The 11,024-nt window shown below is 42.5% G+C and overlaps 1 protein-coding gene across 1 annotated transcript in view; it reads right to left on the reverse strand.

Annotated features, from left to right (window-relative positions):
- Window positions 1-9,340, reverse strand: part of ABHD5 (abhydrolase domain containing 5, lysophosphatidic acid acyltransferase) — a 28,206-nt gene extending 18,866 nt beyond the window's left edge. The window contains exon 1 of the mRNA XM_063155316.1: window positions 9,210-9,340. Within this exon, the coding sequence (XP_063011386.1) occupies window positions 9,210-9,340 (131 nt within the window). The remainder of the gene's footprint in view (window positions 1-9,209) is intronic.
- Window positions 9,341-11,024: the final 1,684 nt, after the last annotated feature.

Genomic DNA, 11,024 nt, shown 5'->3' on the forward strand with positions numbered 1-11,024 from the left:
ATACAACAAATACACAGTAACTTCCAAAGGAACGATTATGGGAAAGTAACTGAATTGCACAAGAAACAGAGCTGCATCTGTTCGTCTTCCTCTCAGGAAACAAATGCATTTAATATTTTTAATTGAACTTTTGCAGACAATATTGCAAACTACCAAGTTTTGAGCTAGGGAGCAAGCTCAAAAACTTAAAAAGCTGAAACATTGAGTGAACTCACTGGTACACTACTTCAAGCTTTACCCTTTACCCTTAAATCTTCTTAGAATGAAGTTGATCTCTGGAAAACCCTAACCTCCACCTCTCCTGAATCTCAGAATTAATTTCAGCCATTTAGAACTAAGAAAGGAAAGAAAAACGTATTAATGCAGAGAATTTGGTACTGTTTCTGCTCAGTATGGCATTGGGATTTTCAGGGTCTTTCAACTGACAATGCAGCTATAAGCACCCAGCAATTCAAGCTAGCTCCAATTTAAGAGACTCTTACACTGTAACAAAAAAAAAAAAAACAAAGGTAAACTATTGGAAAGGCAGCTCAGATTCTACCCTCTTGTTCATGCATAAAGTACTTTTGCAGTACTGTGCTGGCAAAGGAATTCAAAATTGCCAGTATGTTGCAATCTAAGTATAAGCAACATAAGGCTCACTCTTCTAAGGTCTTACATAAACCTCAGCCCATAAAAACACCATGTTATTTCTCACAACTCATTCAGCCCTTTCAGTTGTTAAAGAAATACTAAGAATGGGCAAAAAAGAAGTGAAAAGAAGCATCAGGTATTCATAACTGATAAAGAGGTCAGCATAAAAAATTTATGGCAAAGTGCCAATTTTAAAAATAAAACTGTTTTACTATAATGTTCTATAAACACTTCACAGTTAACACAGCACGGATACTTAAAGTGAAGTAACTACAGATATCTTTTAATAATTTTCATTATCTCCTTTTTACTGGATGCTTTCTGCATTTTCCTCAGCATCAGCAGTAGTCTGCACAAAGCTTAAGAGTACATAGGATGGTTTCTTCCACCATCAACACAAAACACTAAGTTTTCAGAGCAAATTCTATATTTAGTTGCTAAATTTCAAGTTTATGGGTAATAACCTGAAACAATAAAAAGCAAAAGAAACAGTCAAGGATGACACTTTCAAATAGAACTTTCTGTGTCAAAATGTCAGAGAAAAATAGCAGGTTTATATCTGGCTCATTTCTATCCATGACAGAACTGAGTTATAATAAACTTTTCCTTTCCCATTTCATTAATTTAATAGCCTGCAATATGAGAATATTGGGTGCTGTACAAGACTGATTATGGCAAGAATTGATCCTTCTTTGTTAAGTGTTACCAGCAACACCACCACGGCAAAAACCCCTAATATGCAAAGAAAAATATTTTAGTAATCACTATATCCAAGGTCCATCTTGGAGGCTGTTCTTTGTGCCAGATCTGTGAAATTCAGGCATGAAAAAGGCATTAGATTTAAACCAGATAATTATGGTTTAACACAGCTACAGAAAATTCAGAAAGTTAACCAACAGCCCTGTGAACTATCAAGGTGGAAAGAAACACCGTGAGTCAAGGTGGAGGGCATCAAGCTTTGAAGTCAGAGCTGCCACTGACAGACAGTAACATATAATCATGACATCAAGTCCACATTTAACTAGGCAGGGATGTTTCTGCAGCAAGGCTCAGGATATGATTTCACGAGAACCTGAAGAGCATAAGCAATTTTAGGAGTCCTTGAAGTCCTTCACTCCTGTCCCTAAAGTGCATCATGTTCTTTCATGCTTATGTCTTCTGAGAGCAGTGAATTTAGTCAGAATTATTCAGGCATACACAGTAACTGTTGTTGTGAAGGCTGTATATCCAGGGACAAAGCTTCTGCATGTACAATAGCAGTCAGATGTGGCAACCACAACAATTTGAATGAGATGTTCCTAGGACAAAACACTCTGGCAGTTGTGGACAAAAATCAGGAGAAGAAAAACATTCCATATTTCACTTTCATTGCAGGAACAGACTAAAAATCCTCAGGGAAAGACCCTCAAGTGCATACTAAAGAGGCAAGACCCAGAAGCAAGTATCAGGAATACAGTATGAGAACAAAAAAATTCCTTGCTTTAAGAAATACCTATTTACCACTTTCACAAGGAGACAAAAAATGGATGAAATAATTGTCAACAGGTTAAAAAAGGGTAACGATTTTTTCCCAGATGACATTATAACCCTGCCCATAAAGTTCTGTTTAGATGAGTTTTGAGCCAAGATGTTCCATGCAATTAGATGTTGTGAAACTCTTGGATGCTTCAGTAATGTTAAAACAGAATGTTTTGAAAACCTCTGGATAATATTTCTAGGAAGTGTAACATACATCAGCCCCATTCCAACACAAAACCCATGATAGCTTATTGCAGAATACTGCTCTACATTAGGGCAGAGGTGAAAACAATGCATTCCTCATGTATTTACTGCATCTTGAACTCTGTGTTCAGAACATTCAGCATCAGAAACAATATAAAAATTCAGAAGGAAGTTTTATTACGGTTTTTATCAAAATCAACCATCACTTATCAAAACTAACTTGAAACTCTACCTCATGAAGGTGAATCCATAACCTGTGAGATTTTCTGGCTATTTTAGAGATATCAAAGTTTACTGTGACTATTTTAAGTCATTTGAGCAACCTGACCATTCAAGAAGTAGAGAGGACCTACAATTCTGCTCCCTCCCATGTTGGGCCTCAGACATAGGTATATATTGCAGTATAACTTGCACCATTGCAGCCCCCTCCTCCTTTCTTGAGTCTCTCAGCACTGCCTTTTTTTTTTTTTTTTAACCATACATATCCTTGTTTCTATGCTTTTACAATTTCTTCCACCCTCTTTCTAGCTACACCCAAAGGTGTCCATTTCAGGGCAAGTGCTTTTTCAGTGTGTACCACAAGAATGAAGTTTACCCATGGAGTGCTACCCAAGCCTGCAACCTGCAATGCTCATACTGCTTACAAAGAAGCTGTGATAGCACCCAACTCAGATTCACGTTCTTATTTAAAAGCTTAAAAAAAATCCAAAGAAAAAACATATTAGCAACCAAGTATGGAATAACACAGAATACAGAGATAAAGATACAGAGGAGAAGCAAGGGGGAAGCTGCACAGCTCTACTAAAACTCTTCAACATTGTGACAGAGACCATGGGTTAGGTACCACAGAGGTCCTACCTCTGCCCCCTCCACAGTAAACTCATGTCTGATAGAACTTGGCAATGCCACCCATTTCACGTTTTAACAAACAACACACTGCACATTGCAGTAAGAATTTGTGAAGAAAAACATAACTAAAATTAAGGAAATGAAAATTTCTTCTTGGTACCCCTCAGATGTTATTCAACTTTGTACTGCTTTTATTTTATTCATACATCAACTGATGTACTCCTGCTGCCCTTCAGATATTGCATTACTTCAACCTTGCTTAATCCTTGTCAGCCTTCTCATACCTATCATGCCAGCAGCCCACATTTCAGCCTGTTCCCAAATTCCATCAAACTGGATGAGAGCAAAGCACACATGCAACAGGCACCCCTCACTAACCTCCACCATTGCCCATCCACACTCTACCCTGCTTCTCTTTTGGTAAAATTCCATTGTCTATCATGCCCAATGTAGATCACAACATTAGGAGGTGAATATTTTCATTTTTCCACAAGGGCCCATGTAAGTACACAGATAAAGGACTATCTAAAGCATATGATCACTTCCCTTAGCTCCAAACATGCTATACACAACCCCCTTGTACACAAGTATGAACAACACTGAGGGGTGTTTCACTGCAGCTCATTCGAGCAGCTTCTAGGATGTGTTCCTTTATCACAGTCACCTAAGGTGACAAAGAGCTACCTATGTCCAAATGCAAGCACTGGTATTCAACATTTTCAACTACCTATCTCCATTTCATTTCCTGGAAAAGCTAAGAGGTGCACAACTCTTTTGAGAGCAGACTATTTCCTCTACATGCTTACACCACAAATGCTTTAGATGTCAAGGAAGTGCAAGTAGTCTTAAAAATAGTTAAGAAGTTAAATGGATCTAAAAAGTCATCGCATCAAAAGTCCCCTTATGGAAAGGTAAAGATGTAATTAAGAAGCTTTTGGTGTCAGTATGACACCAAATTACTAAATACAACCAAGAAACAAATTCTACAGTGGTCTGTTAGAGCTTTGACCCACCCTATTTCTGTATTTTGCCCTTTGCCACACCCTTCTCTCTCACTTCAATACAAGAGCAGACTTTCTCAATGGCAAGAGGTGCTCTTACATCTTCTTTTGGAGAATGCATTTTAGTTATGCTCATGTCTTCCCCGCCTTTCCGTAGTCTCCTATCATCTTAAGTTTTCTAGTGCAACACACTCAGAGCACCTTCCTTCTCTGCCATTTCTCACCATGGCACCATGTGTTCTTGCTGCCACTTAAAAACCTCCTTCTACCCTCTTAACCTCATTCCAGATCGACCTCATTCCCTTACACAGCTTTACTGACTCACAAATCTCTCTTCTCCACTGACCTCTCTCCTGCTGCTCAGCTTCTCATCTGGATCTTTCTGAGCCAATATAAATACAGACACTCACCTTTCCTCTCATGCCCTCTTCTCCCTGCCTGTCAATGCAACCCATGTGCAAAAAACTATCCCAAAAGAATACCAGAATTGCAAGGAAATACTCAGAAGTTATGAAACACAAGCATCAAAATTTCATCAGCAAGAAATCTTAATAAACCACTATATAAAAGAAGCAACGTTTTAATAGTTTGTCAGCCAGGAGAGTTGTTCAGAGCCTCCCAAAGAAGTTCAGAACAGTCAGAGAACCCCCAGCACACAAACACTTTCCCTTTCAAAAAGGTAGGTCACCGACTGGGCCTATCAGCCCCCAGCAGGCTCTCAAACAACTTTTCATATACCCAAATATATGCAATACTGGCTAAAAACTGTGATCTCCAATGACACACAGACACCAGCACACTAACCACAGCTAGTTGCCCCTCTGGATTTACAGCTTCACTGTCATTTCCACTGGGGCTAAGACTCCCCCTAATTCTACTTTGGCAGCTTCTGAAGAAGTGTCTTTGTTTGATACTTGGAAAGTGGGGTTATGAGCATCTTTCTTTTGCTACCATGAGAAGATAGCCCCTGTTACATTTTGCCATCTTTCCCTCTCTCCCTTTAGTCTGCATTAGGAGAAATGAGAGATATTGATAAACACAGACCTTCCCTCCCCAAATTCATACAAGCACCAGAAACTATTAGAAATAATCCCATAAATGCCTGAAAACCTGCTCATACAAACACCTTCTCATGAGCTCATGTATGTAACACAAAAGACTTTAAGTACTGAAGCTGTGACTGACACAACCCTGCTAACCAAAGAGACAAAATCAGAAAAGAGGAAGGAAATGGCCTTTAACTTTTTTCCACATCTGCTTTCCACACTGCACTGACGTCTCACTCAGTTTTTAAAAATGCAAGTTGTAGCTACCAAGCCTGTGTTTGGTCACCTGCACTACAGGAAAGAAGAAAAGCAAACAGGACCCTGCTTTCAGCAGCTTACCCACTCAGTTTGCTGTAAAACCTAGATCATGTAACTAGCAAAAAGTTCAGGCAAAAATTCTGAGCTGAGAGTGTCCATTCGTGCTGTAACACTGTGAACCATCCTACCAAGGAGAAGACACAGGCTCTATCAAGCCTAATAAACTATTCCTCTTTTATTAATCGAACAGCTCACTTCAAAACTGAGTTCTGTAATACAAACAAGCTCGAAGGATAACACAAAAATAATTGTGAACACTGGTGTTAGAGAGTATGTCTTCTCCTTTACTCCAAGCCACCATTTTGTGAGACTAAAGACCAATTACAAGCAATTTGATGTGGGCTTGAAACTGCAGATGTCTTAAAGTTTTAAGAAAACTATTTAAGAAAAATAAGTTCTAAGAAAACTTCAAGAAAACTATTCCACTTATAGGGGGAAAAACCCCCCAGTATTGCAGTTTGGGGATCTTTTTCTGTATGTATACACAGAAAGGTATACATCTTCCTAGTTATGTTATAAGCCATAAGCAGTCCTGCTGCATCCAGAGTGAATAAGTTAATTCAATACTGGCAAAAGGCTCACGTGAGGCTGTCTGCCTCACAGGCAGAAGTCTCCATCTAAAACCTACACAGAGGAGGTCCAAGGCTGTAAAGAGGTTTGGAAATCACCAGCAGGTGACATGTTAACCAAGCAATCACTGTGACTACAAAAACATTTGTTTAGTTAATCTTCTAATTCAAAGTTAGGACAGGGCCCTGAATAGTTTTCATGAATATTTTTCAGCTGAGATCTTCCAGATAGAAAGTTTTCACCATGCTTTGCACAGTAACCAAATTGCAACAAAGCAAGTGCATTGCCTAACAAGTTGAGTCACACTATTATTTTCAAAGCAGATAAACTTTGCATTTATTCTTTGTGTGCACCTGTCACTAGTAACTTATTCTAGGGCTTTGATGGTATATTTTAACTTCCTATCACTGCCACAGCATTCTCAATGAAAAATCATTTAACATATTTCTCTTGTTTATAGACTTCCCCTGGCTACTGAACGTTGCTCCACTTCAAAATTTCATGCTAATTCGTTCATTAGCATGAAGAAATGCTAATTTTAACTATTGCTAGAAACTGACCAATAAAAGCACTAACATTTCAACACAAATGCACTTTTTGAATTCATGGAAAAGGATGATGATATTTTGTTCTTAGAAGTTTTTACTGAATTGGGAGGCTTACTCTGAAAAATACCACATCAACGCCTAATTGCTCAGAAGTTCTGAAAACCAACACCTCTTAAAAGCCACCCAGCTGTGCAAACCACACGAGAAACTTGCAGTAATCCTCTTGAAAATTCAGCCTAACCCTATGTCCAGATCAAGGAGTGTTACGATCCTGCAATCCTGAGCGGCAGCTGGAGTGGAGGGCGCTTGGCACGGTCCCAGCAGCACTCAGCACTCTGTGTGATCAAACCAGACAGCTAATGCAGTTCAGCCTAATGCGCTGAATGAACACACAAACAAAACAGGCCGAGGCACGGCTATTTTAAGGCTTGCACTTAGGAAACCTGTAAACCAGCAACAAGAAGCTTTACAAACTACTTGTATTTAAGACTGTGAAGGGGTCAGAAAGAACACGGAACTAAGAAGCGTTTCACTTGTAGTTTTCAGGTGGGAAATGTTGCAGAGGTTGTGTGGAGGTGAAGATTTTGGAAAACTATTTTGAGGAAAGGAAGAGAGTGTGGAGTTACAGAGTAGACAAAACTGCAGAGTGCTTTGAAAGGGAAGGTTTTGGAGTTTGCATTTAAAATGAGAATGCTGTGAACATATGGTGATAATGGCACAACAGGGAATTTGGAAAAGATGGAGAGTCCAGATCTGGTCAGATTGAGCTGGCAGAGCAGGTAAATACGCAAGATGAAATACCAAAACCCCAAGCTGGAAAAATGACTAAAAAAAGCACAAGATTGACGATGCAGGTAGTTTTGGAAGATTACAAAACAAACACATAACATGACAACATGCAAATGGCAATATACTTAATTAAGAAGTCATGAATGCATGGTATGATTTTCATGCAATCAGCTGAAGAATTTTAAGTCTGATTTCTCAAAATAACACAAGACTTAGTTACGCAAGAAGGGAGATGTAGAAGAAAAGGCAAGAAATCAGTTTTTTGAGGACTAGTCAATCAGTAATGGGATATACTACCTAATATTTAAAGCATAGAGAAAGAGGAAAAATTAATGTAAACAATGCATTTAAAGCATATGAGAAAGAGGAAAAGTTAATGTCAACAATGCATATAAAGCATATTTACACATCTGACAGAAGGAATAAAGCACATGTATGACTAAAGCAGAGCTAGATATATTCTGATAGAGCACTGTTTGGACTAGAACCATAAAATATGATGGAACAAACTGTGAGATAAGCGACCAGCAGATATCTTAAGTATGTCTGATAAACAAATTCAGAGATGGGATGACTATATTATTCTATGGGGGCAGACAACATATTTGGGGACAATGGAACAGTATAAAAATGGGTCTGCAGTGGAAGCTTAAGTGTAACAAGAAATAAAGCATACACTAAGAAGGCATGTGAACTGAAGAACAGACCATTGATTAGTAACTTGTATACAGTACACTCACAAAAGATATAGTGAGGAACTGTGTAATTTATGTAACTATGTAAAAGGCAGAAGAATGATTATTAGCTATAATAAAGTCATATATCAAGGGTGTAAGTGGTTACAAACAGGTATTAGAGACACATGTTAAGAACAGGGTCAGGGTAACTTATGCCATAGGAGTTATTTCAGTAGATGTGAATGCCCTGGGACAGTGAAAGAAAGAAAAAGTTAGTAGGGATAGCATATAGTACTGGAAAAGTTAGAGCAACAGTGTATGCTTGTAATTTATAGATGTGCTCTCATCTCCTACTTATATAAAGTATAGAATGATGACACAGAGAGGCTGACAAGTGCACTGTCTGCTCTGTATCAAAGTGAACGTACAGAACGAGAAGATGGGCTATCTGTGCGCCCAGATAAAGCCGCCGAGGCACACAGGAGTACGGGCCAGCACTGTACACAGCCGTGTGACCTCTGGGGCGCAAGGGGAAGGAAGGCTGGATGACAGCCGGAGCGCGTACATACACTTTGCCAAGGCAAAGGCGCAGGGACACGCCTGCGGGCAGGTGTGCAGTAACAACAGCTGGCCAGCCACGGCGGAGCTCCGCAGCAGAAGGGGAGGCAGCGGGGACACGGGGCTCGCAGGGAGCCGGCGGTAAACCCTGCCGGGAGCCTGCCCGTGCCACAAGGCGGGAAGCCATGGCAGGAAGGCGGGCTGTGCGGCAGCAAAACATGGCAGGCGGCGTGCCCACACTGCGGGAGCGCCCGAGCGGCGATGCCGGAGCGCGGCAGGGCCGGTGCGGAGCGCGGAGCCCGGTGAGTGCTCGGGGAGGCGGGAGCCCCCGCAGCCCCGGCACAGGGGCCGCCCGCAGCCCGTAGGCACCGCGGGCGGAGGGCCGGCGGCGGGAGGAGGCGGGAGAGCAGCGCCCGCGGCGGCACGGCCCGAGCGCCCCGAAAGGCTTCCTGCCCCGTCCGGGACACCCGCGGAGAGGACGGGGGTCAGCCCACTCACCCTTCGCTAGGAGCCTCCTCCTCGGCCATGGCGGCGGCGCGGTGGTCGGCAGCTGACAGCGGCGGAGGGGCGGCGGTGGCGGCGGCCGGCAGCGCAGCGAGGGACAGCGCGACGCCGGCGGCACCGGCCATCACGGGCTCCTCCCTCTCTTACTCCCTCCCTCCTGCCCGCCCGCCGCCTGCGTCACGCCCGCGGGGCCACCCACAGCCCCGAGCGCCGCCGTGCGCGACCCGGCAGTGCCGGAGCGCCGCGGGCGGACCCCGGGGTGTGAGTGGTTGTCGGGCGGGCACTGGGCACATGGGTGCCTCACCGACGGGAGTGGGTCCCGGGCCCTCCCCAGCCAGCGGCATGGCTGGAGCAAGGCTCCCGTTGGTTGGCTCCTGACCCCGGGATGGCGGCACAGATGAGGCCTGTGCAGAGGGGCCGCGGCTTCCCGGGCGTCCCTGCCCCGTGAGCGCGGAGCCCGCGGTGCGTGTGTGTGTATATCCTGTACCGTGCACACTGTACACTGTGCGGACATAGCTGTGGACGCACCCTACACACCGGGCATACTGAGCATATCTACCCCACTGCTCCCGTGGCAGCACACAGCTGACAAGTAAAGCTAAAAGTAAAGGGACACAACACCGGGCAGTGGCATTGGAGAGGTGGCAAGGCCCCCGTGGCAGCACACAGCTGACAAGCAAAGCAGGAGAGGCGGCAGAACCCAAACTGAAGCGTCGGCTCCCCCACAGACATTCCTTGGGCCAACTCGCTCAGCGAGGCCTGCAAAGAGGGCAGCAGGGCTAGACAGCACTAGGTGTTCCAGGCTGTAATGTTTGTTTTTATGTATAAGAAGCAAATTAGGAGTTCTGGATGCAACTTAAGTATTAATTGTCTCTAAGACGATTTCAAATAGAATGCCTATTGCGATTGTCATTTTTAAGTGTTTTGATAGACTTAAGTGCAGCCATGCCTATGGGGAGGAGAATGCTGGGGCGTGCTTGTTTTAGACAGCATTTGATCTCGTAGTATTGGTTGTGTTATTGTTCAGCTGCATAAGAACTGCATTGGTATTGGGCAATCAACAAACCTTAATTGAAACAAAGCAGCAATGTGCAGCAAGTGGAAGGAGTGGCGAGAAGATTTTAAGTCTTGCATTTCTTCTGAATTTTGTCACTGACCTCTAAAGCTGTTTTTAGAAAAACAAATGGAATGATGATTACTGTTTCTTTTGGTTTCTGAAATCCTTTGATTAAAAAGTATAAGGTGAATTTGGTAATAGCTGAAATAATTCTCAGCTAAAACCATTCTGCAATTTGACAACAGTGATTATTGAGATTACACAATCTCAGCTAAAGTTTGTTTGGCTGTGTCACAATGGTTTGGCAATCTGATATTTTTCTCAGGAGAGTGTATTTATTTTTATTGTGGCGCTGAAAAATTTTATTTACGAGAAAAGTGGCTATCAGTGTGTGTAGAACTATATGATCACTGGCAAAGGTTTGCAAAGATGGTCATTAGAATTTGCAAACTGCCTGAATCAATAGTTCTGAATGCTATGGTTTTATTTCTTTCTAATTTCAATGGAATAGTAAGTTAAAAACCTCATAAATGAGATTTACATCCTACTCATGGAATGTGCAAGTGTTCAGACACAATTATCTCTGTGATTTTAATTCAGTGGTGCTCACCCGAACAGTAATTGGTTACATTTGTTTAAGAGTATACTTGTACAAGCAGCCTACTCCCACTTAGCAGCCCTTCTTTCTCTTACTGAGGAATGACTCACTTTCTTCAGGGCTGATTTGATTATGTGGATAAATCAGCTGTATT

Source organism: Melospiza melodia, chromosome 1 (assembly GCF_035770615.1).
Source record: "Melospiza melodia melodia isolate bMelMel2 chromosome 1, bMelMel2.pri, whole genome shotgun sequence".
Lineage (NCBI taxonomy): Eukaryota > Metazoa > Chordata > Aves > Passeriformes > Passerellidae > Melospiza > Melospiza melodia.